The sequence below is a fragment of the Lemur catta genome, chromosome 2 (assembly GCF_020740605.2).
Source record: "Lemur catta isolate mLemCat1 chromosome 2, mLemCat1.pri, whole genome shotgun sequence".
Classification (NCBI taxonomy): domain Eukaryota; kingdom Metazoa; phylum Chordata; class Mammalia; order Primates; family Lemuridae; genus Lemur; species Lemur catta.
This window is the reverse complement of record NC_059129.1, coordinates 81851764-81869636: the sequence shown is the minus strand read 5'-3', so window position 1 is coordinate 81869636 and position 17873 is coordinate 81851764. Positions and strand designations below refer to the sequence as shown.

Below are 17873 nucleotides of genomic sequence, written 5' to 3'. Positions count from 1 at the left end.
AAACATTAATGTAATAAAACTCACAATATTGAATTTGCCATTACCCAGTAATTCAGGCATTAACCAAGAGTATAATGAGCATTACTGCAAATGATCCTCATAAATATACTGATGTCAATGCTAGAAGAAAAAAATCTTAAAATAGCTACCTCCTTAATAAAGAGTAGAAATCAATGAAATAGAAAACAAACAAGCAACAGAGAAAATTAAAACCAAAATTTACTTTCTTTAAAAAGTTAGTAAAATTGATAAATTATTCATAAGACTGATCAGGAAAAAAAAGGAAAGAAAGAAACCAAAAATTAGCAACAACAGAAATGAAAGAGGGTAAAGAGCATATCATAGAACCTAAAAATATTAAAGAGTAAGAGAATATTGTAAGTAACTTCATGCCAATACATTCAATAAGTCAGATGAAATTAATAAATTCACTGAAAGACACAACCTATTAAAAATGACACAAAACAAGACAATTTAAATAGACCTATATCCTTTTTAAAAATGTAATACAAAATTTAAAAAACTCTCCCACAAAGAAAATTCCAAAATATTAGCTAAAGTTTGTAAAGCACTATGCCAACCAAAGAAAACACCTGAGGATTAGATGAAGCCTCCCCAAACCATCAGGTTTTTTTCCTCTACTGGATTTTTAACGAATGGGAGAAAGATACACAGAGAGGAAAAGTTAAAAAAAGAAAGAAAAAAAAAAAAGGAAGCGAATGACAGTTTAGGGCAGTGGTCCCCAAGCTTTCTGGCACCAGGGACTGTTATCATGGAAGACAATTTTTCTACAGACCCGGGGGCGGACGGGGGGTTGGGAATGATTCAAGCACATTACATTTATTGTGCACATTACTTCTATTATTATTACATTGTAATAAATAATGAAATAATTATACAACTCACTATAGGATGGGGACCCCTGGTTTAGGAGATAAAGACAGGATGAAAGTAAGAGAAAGCAAATAATCTTAGATGTCAGGAAGACAGAAAGACTGATAAAATAAACAAAGACAAGATTATTTGCATTTACAGACTAGAATAGGCAACCTGAAAAATCTATGGGTTAGAAGTGAATGAATGAAGGGAAACATACCTCTAAAAAAATGTTGGCTTGTATTCCCTAAACAAACAATTGTCAGAGGAAGAGTGTTATTCAAAAATGTGCTGTCAAGAAGAAAGTATTACGGATAGTACATAAAGTAGACAATCTGCAGAATAGTTGCACTAACTGCAATAATACTACATTATTGTTTATTTACTATATTGCTGTGACAGTGCATTGGTTTAAATGAAAACCTTAGTTCCAAATTTGAAAAACTGCTCCTAGAAGAAATTTTCAGATAGAAAAAGTTTCTCTGATAGAAATAAATAATACTTCAGTTTCTCAAAACAGAATTGAAGCAGGGAGCTAAGGAACCCTACAGAAAAGAACTTACTGTTGGAAAAATCAGCTCTATTTTTGGTGGGTTTGAATCTAACCTAAAAAATATAAAACTTACATTACTTTATCATTACTGCAGTATAAATCAAACACAGTTGATTCCTGTTAGTCATGGCAATTATGTTCCATAAAGTTGCTGCAAACACTAAATTAGTGAATACCGAACCATTGCTCCCCAGAGAAAATAGCAGGTTAGGTTTTTGTGAGCCTCTGGTCACAATATTTTTATCAACAAATCAATATGTAACCTTGTTTAATGTTTGTATCCTGTTTCAAGATACCTTATTTAATACATATTGTTGATTCATAAACACTGAACTGACAGCCAACAGCACTATAACTTATGTCTAAATGAAGCTTATTTAACATCTAGTTTCTCCTTAAGGTACACCCACAGCCTTCTTGATATAGAACGTCAGCACTATTCTTGCGGGCCATTTTAAACAATGAAAACACCAACTGAAAGCACAAAAATGTAAAAACATGGCACTAAATAGACCTTGAAAGTGATGCTTGTTTACAATATGACAGCTGAAACAAGAAGGCAGAGCATTGTCTTGTTTGACCTCAGCTAATAAAATGCATGACAGGCAACACAGATTTTTTACTTCTCTGTACATGTCTGCGAATGACTAACAGTGTTGTGAATATTGATTTTGAGGTTACAAATAAATTTTAGCAAGTAGGCAAATTTGCAAATATAGAATCCACAAATAATGAGAATTGATTGTATTCACAAAAACTTATTCTACTATCCTGAGTAAATTTTAAAAGGAAAATGAACCTAGAAATCTAAAAAACTATAACAGAAACATAATGGGACTAAATACTACTTCTTGGAATCAATTTGCCAAGTTTTTAAAAATAGTTACAAAACATTAAAAATATAGACCCATTAAAAGTCACTTTTTTTTTTACAACAGGTAGTACACCACTTTTTTATGGCTGAGTAATACTCCACAGTATACATATATCACATTTTATTAATCTACTCATGTATCAGTGGGCACTTGGGTTGTTTTCACTTCTTTGCAACTATGAATTGTGCTGCTGTTGTGTTACCCTGGATGGAGCTGGAGCCCATTTTTCTAAGTAAAGTATCACAAGAATGGAAAAACAAATACCAAATGTACTCATCATTGGTACTAATCAATCAACACTAATGTGTACATATGGGAAATTACATTCATAGGGTGTCGAGTAGGTGGCGGGGGTAGGAGGGGACTGGTAAATCCACACCTAAAGAATGCAGTGCACTCTCTGGGGGATGGGCACACTTATAGCTCTGACATGGGCAATGAAAAGGGAATTTATGTAACCAAAACATTTGTACCCCCATAATATTCTGAAATAATAAAGGGAAAAGAAAAAAGAAAAGAAAAGAAAAGCACTATAGCCAGTCAGAATTTCATCACTAGGTATATAGTATACTAAAAGCACCATTCTGGCTAAATAAAAAAAAAAGAAAAGAAAAAAAGAAGTCATTTTTTCAGTGTCCCCAAATAGGTCTCTTCAATTACTAGTATATGGCAATCAACATTAGGAGAAATCAAAGTGTGTTCATTTCTAAATTATAAATGAAACCAAAATCCATTAAATCCCATTTGGAGGACCTAATCTGCTAAATTTATAACAACAGAGATACCAGTTCTTTATAATCAACCTTCTTGAAACACCATTTATTCAAATGACTGTTACTGAGCATCAGGCCATACCTCCCTTGCCCTCACAAAGATCAAAAAGACCATCCCATGCTGCCAAATGATGACTTCACAACTATGACTTACTACAATAAAACATCACACTGCAGTAAAAACAGTCTGTTCTAGGCTCTAGTGAGCTCTCACAGATGAGGGATTTAGATGTTTGCTCAAACCTTCACGAGTTTGTAAATTATCTTTAATTCTTGAAAAAAGGACAAAGAGCAGTAAGGGAGAAAATTACAAAAGCACGAGTTAATGGTAAATTCAACAAAGTTTTTTAAAAAGAAATATCCATTCCCCCAACACATTCCTTCAACATTCCGATTAACTACTACTCCATTACAGTAATTACATATTTTATATAAAACCGTGAAAATTAAATGAACAAATTAGGAATTCCATACACCTGTCTTAGAAATCATTCCAGACCAATGCCTACATTATACAGTTTATACATTTTACAGCTTGCTACCATCCAGGCAGGAAGGTATCCTGCTATTTTACCATCATTTTTAGGTACAAAACTAGGTTCAGCATACTGAACATGAAGCACAAATGTTGCTACATACTCAAAAAGAGAAAACAGAGCCCAATATTAGCCATAAAAATCCATACCAAATTGTATATTTTCTAAGATTTCTTGAAGAAATTCATTGTGTCTCCCTCATCCTGATCAGCTAATTCAGACCTGATCTAAAAATGGGGCAATTGTTATAAAATGAAGAATTTAATACTTAAAAAAGGGGAAAACAATGACACAATCATAGCATGTTTCTCTATGGTATATTTTTTATTAAAACTTGGGTCCAAACATTATTTCTGACCTTTAAGGCTAAAGAAACTATCAGTAATATTTTAACTTAGAACAGCTATGAAGAAAAAGACAATTACACTTAGTCACATATTAATATTTTATTTTAGTTTCATTTAGGATCATGTTAGAAGTTACCAGTAATCTGTTTTTCTCACTCATCCTACTGTCATCCTGGTTCACCTCCTATTACCATCTGAACTTCTATAATGAGCTAAATGCTTTCCTTGCTCCATTTCAATTTACTACGCCTACCACCAGATTAATCTTTCCAAAGCATACTCTGATCATACTTTCCCCACATTCAAATCCCTTCAATAGCTCACACTGCATTTAAATGAACACATTTCTCAGTCTGGCTTTGACACTCATCCACAATCTGACCTAACATACCCTTCCAGACTTCTTTCTTATTCTCCATGGTTGACCTAAGCTCCAAAACACCTCAAGCTTTTCTGTGTTTGCACCTTTGTTTAGGCCTTTCCACTTGGATGTACTTCCTCAGTTCCTGTTGAAATGCGGTCCATTGCTTCAAGGCTTATAACCATCAAAAAAGCACCCCAGATTTTCCTAACAACACCAACACCCTCCATTAAATCTGCTATCACTTTCTTTGTAGCCTTCTTATGGCACTTCACTCAGCCTACTGTCTAACACGCATTTATCCCTGCTCCTAGGGCAGGGTCTAAATTGAGTGTTTCTTGATTAAAAAAAAAAAAAATCTGTCAAAAAGAAAAAAAAAGAAACATCTTATTTTGCAAAGGGAGAAAGGTCTTACTATTGATAGAGTAGAACACATTCCCCAACAAAAACTTTTCTAAAAGTCATGATTAAATCAACAACCTTACCAGAAGAAGTGCCATACATTCAATCATTATAGGATATATATAACTGGGAGCAGTGTACAGGCAAAGCACCTCAAATCCAAAATCCAAAATGGTCTAAAATCTGAAAATTTTTGAGCGCCAACATCATACAAAGAAAATGCTCATTGAAGTATTTCGAATTTTGGATTTTCAGATTTGGGAAGGTCAACTGTTAAGCATATATTCCAAAATTTGAAAAAGTCTGAAATCCAAAACACTTCTGACCCCAAGCATTTCCAATGAGGGATATTCAACCTATGTTACTTTTCAAACACAGCAATCCAATCCCTTTCCCCATCAATACATTAAATGAATAATAAAAATATAACTTTATTATGATGACTCTACTCTAAAAATGCCTCATTTATCTAATTTCACTAGGATATGAAGGTTTCATGTAATCAAGTTTTCTGCAGAAGTGGCTTCCTCCTGCAGAAACAGAGCTCAGGCACGCCTGCAGCCTGGGCCAGTTGAGCAATGCTCTTGAGAAACTGACCTTGACTTTACCCAGTCTAGCAGAAAGCACTCAGTGACAGTGAAAGGTCATTTTGTACCAGTTACTTTTACCTAGTAAAAGGTAGACAGCATGAGGGGATGATAAGGAGGGTATTCAAAAAAAAAAAAAACCTATAAAAAGGCAAAAGGAGCTTTTCATACTTGGCAAAATCCTCATTCTAGATTCCTGGTACTATTCATGTTTATTTGTCCCTGAAGAACTCTGGGGAGTTGAGCAGCTGTTCTGTCTTGAAGCAAGCTATGTCATCACATGCTGGGGAGTTTCCACATATTTTGCCATTAAAAATTTCACACTTTAATTGTGTCTGTTATAGGTTGAATTGTGTCCCCCTCAAAATTCGAAGTTTTAAGCCCTACCCACCAGTAGCTCCGACTGTGATCTTATTTGGACATAGGGTTGTTCTGGATGTAAAATGAGATGAGGTCATACCAGAGTAGAGTAGGCCCCTAAGCCAGTATGACTAGTGTCCATATAAAACAGCGAAATTCCCTGTTTTTATATGGACAAAAAATCTTCACATGGCACACAGGGAAAATGCCAGGTGAAGATGAAAGCAGATATTGGTGTGATGTTCTACAAGCCAAGGGACTCCAAAGACTACCAGCAAACCACCAGAAGCTAGGTGAGAGGCACGGAACAGATTCTTCCTCAGAGCCCTCAGAAGAAAATAACCCGCCAACACCCTGACCTCAGATTTCTAGCCTTTAGAATTGTGAAATAATAAATTTCTGTTTTCTGAGGCACCCAAGTTAGTGGCACTTTGTTACGCATCCACAGAAAACTAATACAGCATTTCTTGGTGTCTTTCTGTTGATGATATCACTGATCCACTGTGATAATCACCACACACCTCTTTTTAAGTAACCAAACTTCTTAATAATAAGTGTTAACATTCGTTAAACAAACACATATCAATGGCTTCTATGTGCCAGGCTCCAAGGACAGAGCAGTAAGATTGACAGGGTCCCTGTCCTCATACAGGCTATAGTGTAATCAGGATCACTGACAACAAATCAAAATCATACAATGATAAAATTACAACTGTGGTAAGAGCAAAAATGATACATTTCCCTTCCTCTTTAAACAGATGATAACAGACATATTTAAACACATCCAGATGACTCAAGAAGATCAGTATGGAGGCTCATTTACAGTTCAACGTCTTTCATTTTATTATAATTGCTGCTCTCCTAGATGTCAGGTTGTTTGCTACCATGAGGTCTGGTTCTATCAGCTACTCTCTTATATGCCTGCACACCTCCCCCAACACATCAGTCTCTAATTTGGAGCTTCTCATTTACCATAAGCTCAAAAATATCAGGTAACTAATACTGCTGAAAACATACATAACAAAAAATTGTTATGAGAACTGAACTTATGGTTTTAATGCAGGACTTTTAGGTTTACTCTGGATTCTCAGAGACATTTTTTCCAACAGAATTCTGTTACAAGGTACTGAGGTAGAAAGTTACTCTATATAAACTGGGTATTACTGAGTAACTTTACTGCACTACATTGCCTGGCAAACACTTGCTTCCTTTCAAAGGGAATGCAGTACTAGGATACCAGAAAAAAATTTTCATTTCAGAAGTTCACTATTTCCTGTATCAGAATGTAATGGTTACTTAAGGAAGACGTACTGTTCCAAATCAGAATTATATTATAATTTATTATCCAGTACAAGGCCTATTTTTGCTATCTAATTATGAATCATATCACCAAATAACATGACTATGGAGTTATACAGCATTATGACTAGAATGCCTAGGTGAAATTTTTTGAAATATTTAATAAATATCACCTACCTCTTATGCATATCCAACAATCATCTTTTCTGTTGTGTTTTTTCAGCTCTTCTTCAGTTACTTCAATTAACCTGCCTTTTAATCCTGTTAAATCCTTTCCACTTTTGGTCAGTCGAATCCAATCCATAAGACTTCTGCCCTGTTTCAAAGGTACCTAAAAAAGAAAAAGGGAAGAATCAAATTGGCTTCTTCAAATTACTTACTTTCCATTCTCCTTCCTGCTGCTTGTCTTCAAGCTACTTCATTACTCTTAATCCCATTTAAAAAGATAATAAAATTCAAATCTAATAATTCTACAAATCCTCTTACAGCTTTAGGAGGCTGTCAAAATTGTTTTTGCCATATTTGAATTATAAATAGAACAATATTTAAAATACCTGGGCTACAAGGTTGGGCTTAGAAATTCTGTCACACAAATTTTTATCACAATGCTATCACAGTAGTCATCCCTCAGTATACCAAAATCCACACATGCTCAAATCCCTGAAATAAAATGGCATAGTATTTGCATAGAACCAATGTACATCCTCCCATATGTTTTAAATCACCTGTAGATTACTTATAATATCTAACACAATATAAATGCTATGTAAACAGTTGTTAAACTGTATTGGTTTTTTATTTGTATTTTTTTATTGTTGTATTGTTATTTGTTTGTTTTTTTTTTTTTTTTCAAATATTTTCCATCTGCTGTTGGTTGAATCCAAAGATTCAGAACCCACAGCTATGGAGGGCCAACTGTATAATAGGAATAGTATTAAACCAAAAACCAAAAAACAAGTTCTGGTCCTGGCTCTGTTACTAATACATTATAGTCACCAATTTGAACTGAAATTTCTTCACCTTAAAAATCAAAAGAGATTTGACAGAAGAAAAGATAAGACTTGATTTTCTGAACTGTTAATATAAACAGAACATGAGAAATCATTAGCCAGCAATCTGTTTTCTAACAATCCACTGAGAAATAAAGTTTATCAAATAGTGGAAAATAATAAAACTGTAACACTGTAGTGAAGTTGGCAAACTATGGCTTGCACCTATTTCTACATAGCCTTTGAGCTAAGAATAGTTTCCACAAGTGGTGGTAAAGAGCCTGAAACCTTATGAAGCACTGAAAGTCTAAAATACTAATATTTACTATCTGGCCCTTTGCAGAAAAAATTTGCCAATCCCTGGCCAGAAAATTTAATAACAGGATGTGTGGGGGTTTTATTTTGTTTTGTTTCACAAAATACATTTTCAAGGCTTTTAGATAAGAGGTATTATTAGCATTTTAACAAGTTAAGACAACACAGTGGAAATTTTTCAAGACGTTTCTACAGAACTGTCTAAACTTGTCTAACTAGTTTGTAAGATAGTACCAGAAGAATGCTTAATGCAAAAGCAGGCACACTCAAAAAAGTTTATACATCTCACTTTCCTGAATGCTTATTTTATGCATCTATTTACCCCCAAGGTAACCAAGTTAATAGGTCTGTGGTGCCTTTCCAATTTTACATTCCATCCTACCAATCTACAATGCCCCATTCGACCATCACTGAAAGTAGGTCTCTCGGTCTCAATAAATGAAGTAAAGTGTGAGAAAATGATCTTTCCCATGCCAAAACAAAATGGCTGGTCTCTCTCCATTCCTTAATCCACAGAATAGTTAATCTTTTGGAAATCTCGGCCCTCCCTCCCTCAGCGGCTCCCCAAATTACTTTATAATAATGACTCTAAATTCCCTAGTGGTTTACCATGTCTTCACAATCTGGTCACAGTTTAGCTCTCCATTGTAACTTTTGCTCCTTCCCATTATATGACTTAGCCAAATGGGAACTGATTCTTTGATTCCTTGATTGTATTCAAGCACTTGCTCACAGTGGTGCTGCTTCTCTGCCTAGATCAACTTCGCCCCTAACTCCAACATTATTTCCTCCACTTCCATGACCCCAATGCCTTTGTGGTCATAACACCATGTGGTAGTACTTATGACATTATAACAGTGTTTACTTGTCTGTGCAGCCTATGAGACTAAACTCCTTGAAATCAAAGACCACATCTTCAGTATGGGGCAGGTTCTCAATATTTATTTACCAGTGTGAGTAGAAATAATAATAGCTATCACAGACTGAATGCATACAAATCTGTGAGGTTTGAATAAAAGCCTCAGGGCAAGTAGCATTTACTGAGTACTTACCAAGGCTGTGCTAAGAGAAACATTATCTCATTTAATCCTGTGACCAATATTGTAAAATGGGTATGTTAACACCTGAGGAAACAGACTCAAAGAGATTAAGTGGTAGATTTGGGAAAAGAATCTGGGTCTTTCTGACTTCAAAGTCTATGCTTTTGAACAATTACAGTAAGTCCTCACATAATGTAATCCATAGGTTCTTGGAAACTGAGACTTTAAGTGAATCAATTTTACCACAGACTAATTGCTATAAACAGGAATTAAGTTCCTAGAGCATATTTCTGGTCACAAAAACATTACCAAACTCTAAATAAAGACCAGAATACTTCTAAAGTTAAAATTGAAATAAATGTGAGCTATACATACCTTTAAGAGTAATAAAAACAAGTAAGATAATTATTTACCCCATTATTCCAATTCAGGATCATGCGTGGCTGGAGCCTATCCCCCAGCTCAGGGCAGAAGGCAGGAAGCAACCCTGGACATGACTCCACTTCATCGCAGCCCGTGCACAAGCACACACACACATATACACATTCTCACTCAGACTGGGGCAATTTTGACACAGCAGTTAACCTATTACACACATCTTCTGGATGTAAGAGAAAACTAAAGTACCCACAGAAAACGCACACAGACATGGGGAGAACGTGCAAACTCCACAAAAACAGTGGCCTCAGGCAGGAATTAATTTTTTTTCTCATCAACGTTAGCACAAAATGACACTATGCAAGGACCTGCTATATAATACACAACCTTTCCAACTAGGTTCTATTTTCCCAACCTCTACCCATTTCACCCAATCCTGACTCAGTTTCTAACATGTTCAAAATTATCTTGTTTCACAAAGGAGAAATAAATGAATGAAGTCTGAGTTTTTCTTTGAATTGCACGATAACGGCACTTTGTTCTCTTTTTAGATCAAAGACTCACCTTTGCCATCACCACCTGTGCGATTTTGTGCCTCTGTCTCTATATTTTCTCCTTTGAATGGATGCTGAGAACATAGCTGGTAGTATTAACAGAGAAGGGCAACAACTCATATTCTAATTCAGAGATTCTCTCTGGAAAGGCTATACTATTCAGTAAAGTATTTAGCTTAAAAAACGAGGTCAGATACCAGAGAGAAGACACACAATTGGATGACTGGAAAGATATACCTATTCATAAATGAAATTTCACAGAACCACATTACAAACCTATATGACCTAAGGCAACACTTCTTAATCAGTTTCCTTTTCTGTGATATGTAGATAATAAAAGTACCCATTTCACAGGATCATTGTGAAGATTAAATGAGTCAATACACGTAAAGCACTTTAGTTATCAGTAAGCACTTAATATATCTCAGCTATTATTATTATAATTGGGGTTACAGATCTCTGAAAAGCTAATGAAAGCTACAGATTCCTGAACCCATATTCTCATGTTGGATCAGAACTCCAGATCTAAATGGAGAAAAATAAAAAACTCGGTGGAGGACCCAAATGATGCTAAGACTCAAGAGTCCGGAAATGAAAAGAAGAAAGAGTGGCCCAAGTAGGTGGAAGGCTCAAAAACAAAATATGAAGATGAGATTACAGAATGAGGAAGCAAGCAACATTCATGTTGAAAGGAACACAGGACACAATTTGTATTAAATTTTGCAAATATAAAATACATTCTTACAGTATTCCACCTGTTGCTAACAGTAACTGTGCTCAAAAAAAACTCAAGAGTTTTATAATATCAGCTTCAAAGTCAGCAAGTGATACTAGTAGAGAAGGCAGTGATGAAACAATAAGGTGCCAGAGGAAGGAAGAAAGGCAGTATGACTTGGAGAGAAGCGTCTGTAAACCTGTTGGGACCTTCTCCAATCTCCCCTAGCTCCAGAAGTCCCCACCCTTGCACAGATGGTCACTGTCGCCACTGCCAAGCCTTTCCGTTCTGCGAGGGAACCCACATCACTCACAACTCCTTCGGACAGTGAAGAACAAAAGAACAGAGAGGATAGGTTGAGGGAAGGAAGCCAATACTGAGTACCTATAATACAGCAAGCACAATGCCTGGCCCTGTCATACAGATTTGAATTTAATTGGCGGAAAGAACTTGGAGGAAGGGAACTGACAGAGTGGGATAAAGGAGGATAAAGAAATGGGAAACAGGGACTAGAGAGAGGGAGGGAGGTTAGAAGAGTTCGAGGACGAGGGACAGCGTGGGATCAGAAAGAGGTCGCCAGCAAGGGCAGGAAGAAATGAAAGCTAGAGAGAGGCACAAGAGGTGGGAGCGGAAAGAGAGAACAGCGTGCCAGAGCTAAAACCGCCGGCGGGAGGCGAGCGCTAGGCTAGGCTGACGGTATCACCCGCTTACCTTGCTACGCCCCCCGGAGGCGACGCGCTGCTGAGAGCTGGGGGCCGGGAAAGACTGGGAAGGGAGGTTCAGCATCCTGAACCCCTTTGGCGCAGGCCCTGCCTGAGGTCCGCCGCCGGACGGGCTCGCTCGTCTAGACCCCTCTCAGCTAGCGCCTCCCGCTCCGGCTCCGGGGCCGGGCAGAGGCCAAGCCCCCGACCCACTTCCGGGGTCGCCGCGGGTGAGGCGCGTCCTGACGCAGCACGTCCGCGGAGGGCGGAGCCAACCAGGCGCAGAGAGCGCCGGCTGGGGCGGGACCTAGGAAAGTGCGCATGCTCAGTTAGTCATGCGTCCCGAACTTCAGCACTGGACGGAGGTGACAGCTATTTCATGGAAAGATCGGAGTGAAGCTGTTCACTAGCCCTAGTGCTGACCAAATCTGAGAATAAATTCTTGAAGAATCCTGTTAACCCAGAACACCAATGTCTATCCCTTGCTAAGCAGTACCATCACACTACTTGATATATAGAATAAAATAACACTATTAAAGCATTTTGGCTTCTCTGAAATTCTTTCCTGTAAAGCACTAGACTGTATAGGAAAGAGAGCTTCTCACTTTTAAGAGTGAAAGTATCAAATGCCAACAGCCACTACTGAGGGGTAAGAAGAAAATTCACCTTTAAGCACCCTCGCTGATTACTGACGAATGAGTAAAAGACTCCTTTTAGTAAAGTCTCCTTTACTAAGAGAGTTAGAAAAGCCTCTTTCTGTTCTATTCATCCACTCAAAAATTCTTCCTCCTCGTATAACTTCCTGTCTTCCTGGAAGGTACAAGGAATTGTGTACTGATGCAGCTCACCCCCAACTGTGGTGTTGAACGGCTACATTTAAGAGTCAGACAAATTAATGACTGAGCTGTCTTATGCAAGTTAGTTTGGTATCTCTCAAAGTCTCATTTTCCCTAACTGCATAATGAGCTTAGGTTTTAGTAAGGATTAAATAGTAATATGTAAACTACATAGTACAGTATCTGGTTAATGGTAGGCACTCAATAAATGTCAGTGGCCCTTTGTAATATTCCAACATATTAATGAGATAAGTACAAACACTGTTCAGATAAATACCAGTCCCTAATGCTCAAGGTCCAGATTGGCAAACTGCTGAAATTTTTTTTTTTTACATGTCCCTTGGGGAACACACAGATCCTTACAGTAGAATTTGATAAAGGGAGAAAGTTTTCAGGAAAAAAAAAACATAATTCTAAATCACCCTCCCCAACCTCCTTGTATTATTAACTTTTCCTAACTCTAAACACGTTGTCATGGTTTGAACTTGCTCTACTTAATTACCTGGTTCATAAAGTGCCTGAAAATCAAAGTTAGGTTTTTAGTACCTTTTATGTTAGAAGAAAAAGTGTGTGAATATATGTAGCCATTCAACTAGGAAGCATTTCCAGCTAGGTAACCAGCTCTGATCTTCCCCTCTACCCACTATCACTCTGAAATATTATAGGATATTTTTATTTGCAATTGAAATGTTTATTGTGAGAAGATTGTATTTGAGCTAAAAGAACAGTATGACCATCGTTTACTACATTACCTTGACCTTGCAAATGACTCCTGTTTTCTCTCTCATTAAATGATAATGTATTCTTCTATGAGTCTACATAAGAAAAACTCATCACTGAAAATTAATTCACTTTCTATGAAAAAAATTTTACATAAGAATATGAAGAGCAGGAAACTAGAGCAAAAGAAAATAAGTAATATTGAAAAACATTCCATATCTGCCAAATTTCTTAGCTCCCCTTTGGGCAGAAATGGAAAATACTATCAAATTCTGGCCTTTTGGCTCCACTTTTTTAAAATTCATGTAAATCACTTTCATTTAAACATTTTGTTTTAATTCTAGAGATCCCTTAATGTAGTACAGTGAGTATTAAACACCCATGGTATTTTACTACTGGATTTAAGGACAACAGAGGAGTATTAAAGTGAAAGTTAGTTTATTCATCATTTATTTAAAACTCCTAAAATTTAAGAGCCCTAAGATTGATACCCTTTCTCAATTATAGCTAATGATTTAATGGGTTTTTCACCATCTGCTAGCAAACTCATAATAATAAATGGGTGCTTGGTAACATAAGGGGATTTTCTTCATTATCTAATATGATAATATTAATCTGTAACTACAACATCCAATTGGGATCAGAAGGAAATAGCACATGTTACAAGATTCAGTCTAGAAAATTAAATATTGTCATTCTTTGCAAAATCATAACTAAAGATAAATTCTTAATTTAATGAAGAGAATAAAATCAGCCTTTGTAAGTCCTAATATTAATAATACAATGAAGACATTTGTAAATGGAACCTATTTTAAATGCTAACATTTAGTTCTAGTGTAGGGATAAAAAAGGCCAAACTACCATAGTAATTACAAAATATTTCATTTTATTAATAATTTATATACAAATAAATTAGTTTAAAAGGATTATGATACATTTACATACTAAATTTAAATGCTATAAGCTTCAAATGTCATTAAAAGTAACTAATCACATTAATTTTCACAGGTCAGCTCCTCAATTTCATCTTCGCTATCAGAATCTTCATAAAATGAAATTGTGGCTTGAATTGGAAAATTTTTCAGAAGAGCCTCTCCTTCCTGATATAAGTAATCATAACACTTTGATTTTGGCCAAAATAGTCTGAAAGAAGCAGACAACATAATATGGGTTTTTGTTTTTTGTTTGTTTAACATTCAGAATCCTTACACTCATGAAATGGTCAAATTTCAAGAGATCCATATATTTAACAATTGATTTATGCATTTAGACATAGTCTTGAGATAGAGAGTTTAAAAATGCAACAGCTTTCATCAAGTCTACTTGCCAAAGTATCAATACCAGGTTGATTATTTTAAATCTTTTATCCAAGCTTTAGAATGGATCAAAAAAATTCACACTAAACCCTGTGTAAGTGTAAGATCAATATTTAAGTTTCTTTAGCATTATGGATATATTTATTCTTAAAATTCCAGTTTCCAGATTCCTTTGGAAAAATGAATTCTACCACAACATTAAAAATTCTGATGATAGCCAACTTTGTAAAAATGACAAAATATTATGCACCTTACACAAAGGTGAAAGCCACCTACCATCTTGCTTAAAACTCACTTTGTAGTTATAGATGTAACCATTGTAAGCTCAGAAAATTACCAAAAAAAAAAAATTTAAGATTTGTCTATGCGTTCACAACGTGAGGCATAGAAAGGCTACTTCTGAGCCAACCTTGATCCCATCTCCCTCCCCTCTCCCCACTCAACTAAATTCGATTCTTCTCAGTCTCCTTTGAGGACTTCTCTTAGATGTGTACTGGTTAGATGCCGGCCTTCCCCCAGGGCTTCATTGAAAATGATCAGCTCTCCCCTCTACACCCACTAGGATGACTTGACTCACTGTCAGGATTTCCCCAACCCTTCATTTCTATAGACTCTCAAGTCTGTATTTCCACTTAAGATCTTGACTCCGGCCCCCTGACTTATATATGAAACTCTCTACTGTATATTTCTATTTGGATGCCCCATAGGCATATTAAATATGATAAATGGAAAATTGGACTCATTATCTTGCTCCCCAAATCTATATTAAGCCCTAATTTCAATTCTTTTAGTACAGTATTCACCTGGTCACCAGACACAAACATGGGAGCCATTCTGGCTTTTTACCTCTGCTTCATCTATCATATTCAATACATCATAAAGCCTAATCTATCTTGTCACCTAAGTATTCCCCAAGTTCAGCCAGTCCCATCCTCACTTCTAATGTCTTAGAATGACTCTTCATCATTTCTTACCTGAAAAATTTCAAAGCTTCCAATTTCACTTTTCATGTTCCAAGTAGGACTATATAACATTTCCTTAGTGATTTTTCTGATACATAAATCTGATCACACCACTCTTCTCATTAAAATCATTTAAGTAATCCTCAATGTCACCTACAGAACAAAGCCCATGGACTCCCAACACTACATGCAGAATCAGTATAAAACTCAAAGGTCTTTGAGATCTGGCCGCTGGCGATCCTCCTGGAATGACCACAGCTTCACACACATAAATTCTAGTTCCTTAGAGCTCCCAGAAGGAGCTCAGAAGGAGCCATACTGTTCCATGATCCTGCATCTCTTTTCCTATGTTGTTTCTTCTGCCCCTCCTCTCCCACCTTCCATTCATGTGGCTAACTTCAAGACTCAGCCAGATAACCACAACCTACCATGCACACTCCCCCAACACCTTCCCTCTCCCCTGACAGAGTGGCACTTCATACCCTGTCCATATTGTAAAGCTGACCAAACTAAACTCCTATACAACCCTTGCCATGTGCTGTGATTATTTTTTCCTGAGTCCTTCACTAGTGCTAGCACATGGTAGGAAATTAATCAACATATATTGACTACTGTGTGCTATTGATAAACACATACACACTTTACAAACATCATATAGCTCTTCATTTAATAGCTCTCTGAAGCAGGAAAACTGCAGAATTATTAACCTTTCACCTGAATAAAAGCTACGAAGAATTTTACAGAGAGGCTGACTTTCTGTGGCTGGAATAGTAAATTAGCTCCTTACTGTGATGTTAAATAACTTTTGACCCCTTTTACAATTATCCTTAGTAATCTTTAGGATTTTTATTATATTTTTATTATATTTCCATTTTCTCTTATATACCAAGCTTGATTTGCTGTAAAACTGTAGCTATTAATCTAAACATACACACTACGCCTGATGTGAAGTCAATTTCATTTGGACCCTTGGATTAAAAAAAAACAAAAACTGTTTTGCAGGCACAAGATGTTACCATTCTTTTCATATACCATCCACTTTCCCTCTTCGTAATATATTCCTTAAGCATTTACTGAGTATGTACTGATTAACATTTCTTTTAGGTGAAAGCGTGAGCTCCTACATTTTTCAAATCGATGAGTAACGGAACTCTGCGAGTGGGAAGGTAAAATAACCTTGAAGATTTTTCGAGAGAGAAACTGCAGGACCAACTGCTGATCGGGGCTGTGCAGTGCCCTGGCTCCTCCCTAGGGCTGGAGGGGTGGGAGACCTTTGGTGAGGCCCATCACTCACCTGACTGGGTGTCTGTATTGGGACAGCTTTCCTGAGGCTTCGGTCATTCCAGGGCCATCAGGCATCTGGGGACGAAAGGAGATGAATCGCAGTTACCACCCACCTCTTTCCAGAAAGTGGAAACGTGCAGGACCCAGCGTTCCTCCTGCCTGCAGCGAATGTGACCCCAGGGCTCTCAGCAGCCTGGCTCCCGGCCGGATTCCTGTGGCCCAGTCGCTCCGAGGGACACGTCCGCCGGGTCAGCACCGTTAGGACCACTAGCAGGCGCGATCTTAAGCGAGGGGCAGGAGGGATGCATGTGTCCCTTGGGCCCCGCGCCCCCGGCCCTTGATCCTCTGCATCTCTGCACCCCTGCGAAGCGCAGCCCGCCACGCGCGGCTCACTCACCGCCTCCGCGGCGTGGTGCGGCGCCGCTTCCTCTTTCTTGCCTCGGGCGTCAACCCAGGGTCTCCAGAAGCCTGCGGATCTGCGGGATGGGGAGCACAAGGCGCGCAGAGGGACGTGAGCCCAGACCCGGGAGAATCTCCCAAAGCCAAGCGCTGGCACCACGGTGTCGGGGGTTGGAGAGCCGAGGGGAGGAGCTGGGGAGGCGCGGGCTGGAAGGACGCGGGAGGAGGGGGTGAGGCGCAGAGCCGCGCCAGGAGCCTACCCGGAGTCCGCGCCCCCGCGCCGTGCCGGGCCCAAGGGGGCGGCGCGCTGGCCCCCTCCGCTCCCCGCGCTCTCCATAACGCAGTGGGGACGGCGGCTGCTGCCGGCTCGCGGGCAATCCTGGCCCTTTCCTCCAGGCCCGGGACCCGAGCTTTATATAGCCCTCCCGGCCTGCGGCAGGTCGCGAGGTTCGCTCCCTCTCCGCCCTTCTCTCCCCTGCCAGCCGCATAAACAAAACGGCTGCGCGTGAAGGCGCACCGGGCTGAACTCGGGGTGCGAACGCGTGCAACTCCCAAATGGCCGAGGACGGGGTTTTGTCGAGCTAGTGTTAATCGCCCTTCGACACATGGCTGCGGTGAAAAACAACATTCGCCCGAGCAGCCAGTTTCCACGTGAAAAGGCCAAGAGGGGATAAAATTAAGCGATTCTACACGTT

The 17873-nt window shown here is 38.3% G+C and overlaps 2 protein-coding genes across 4 annotated transcripts in view; both read right to left on the bottom strand.

The window, feature by feature from the left end:
- Positions 1-11908, bottom strand: part of LOC123633038 (cytochrome b5 reductase 4) — an 80953-nt gene extending 69045 nt beyond the window's left edge. Inside the window, exons 1-2 of one of the 3 annotated variants that reach the window (XR_006733529.1) lie at positions 11672-11895; positions 7147-7300 (exon numbers count right to left, since the gene is read on the bottom strand). Coding sequence is in view for 2 of the 3 variants with exons in the window: in XM_045543961.1 (XP_045399917.1) it covers positions 7147-7300; positions 11672-11746 (229 nt within the window). In the remaining variant the exon portion in view is untranslated. Of the gene's footprint in view, positions 1-7146; positions 7301-11671 lie in introns of all 3 variants that reach the window. The other 2 variants (XM_045543961.1, XM_045543962.1) reach the window with 2 other exon arrangements.
- A 2178-nt stretch (positions 11909-14086) lies between these two features.
- On the bottom strand, positions 14087-17515 carry RIPPLY2 (ripply transcriptional repressor 2). The gene is made up of 4 exons (XM_045542228.1): positions 17439-17515; positions 17177-17255; positions 16790-16854; positions 14087-14360 (listed from the first exon to the last, which is right to left on the bottom strand). The coding sequence occupies exons 1-4, from the start codon at positions 17513-17515 to the stop codon at positions 14213-14215; spliced, it is 369 nt and encodes a 122-aa protein (XP_045398184.1). The 3' UTR covers positions 14087-14212.
- Between the last annotated feature and the right edge of the window lie 358 nt (positions 17516-17873).

What these genes read in the sequence shown, in the direction of transcription:
- RIPPLY2 (XM_045542228.1), bottom strand. Translation starts at nt 17,515, where the DNA reads ATGGAGAGCGCGGGGAGCGGAGGGGGCCAGCGCGCCGCCCCCTTGGGC. An exon ending in CGCGGGGGCGCGGACTCCGG is followed by an intron (nt 17,256 to 17,438) that starts GTAGGCTCCTGG and finishes CCCATCCCGCAG; the next exon opens with ATCCGCAGGCTTCTGGAGAC. An exon ending in CGCACCACGCCGCGGAGGCG is followed by an intron (nt 16,855 to 17,176) that starts GTGAGTGAGCCG and finishes TTTCGTCCCCAG; the next exon opens with ATGCCTGATGGCCCTGGAAT.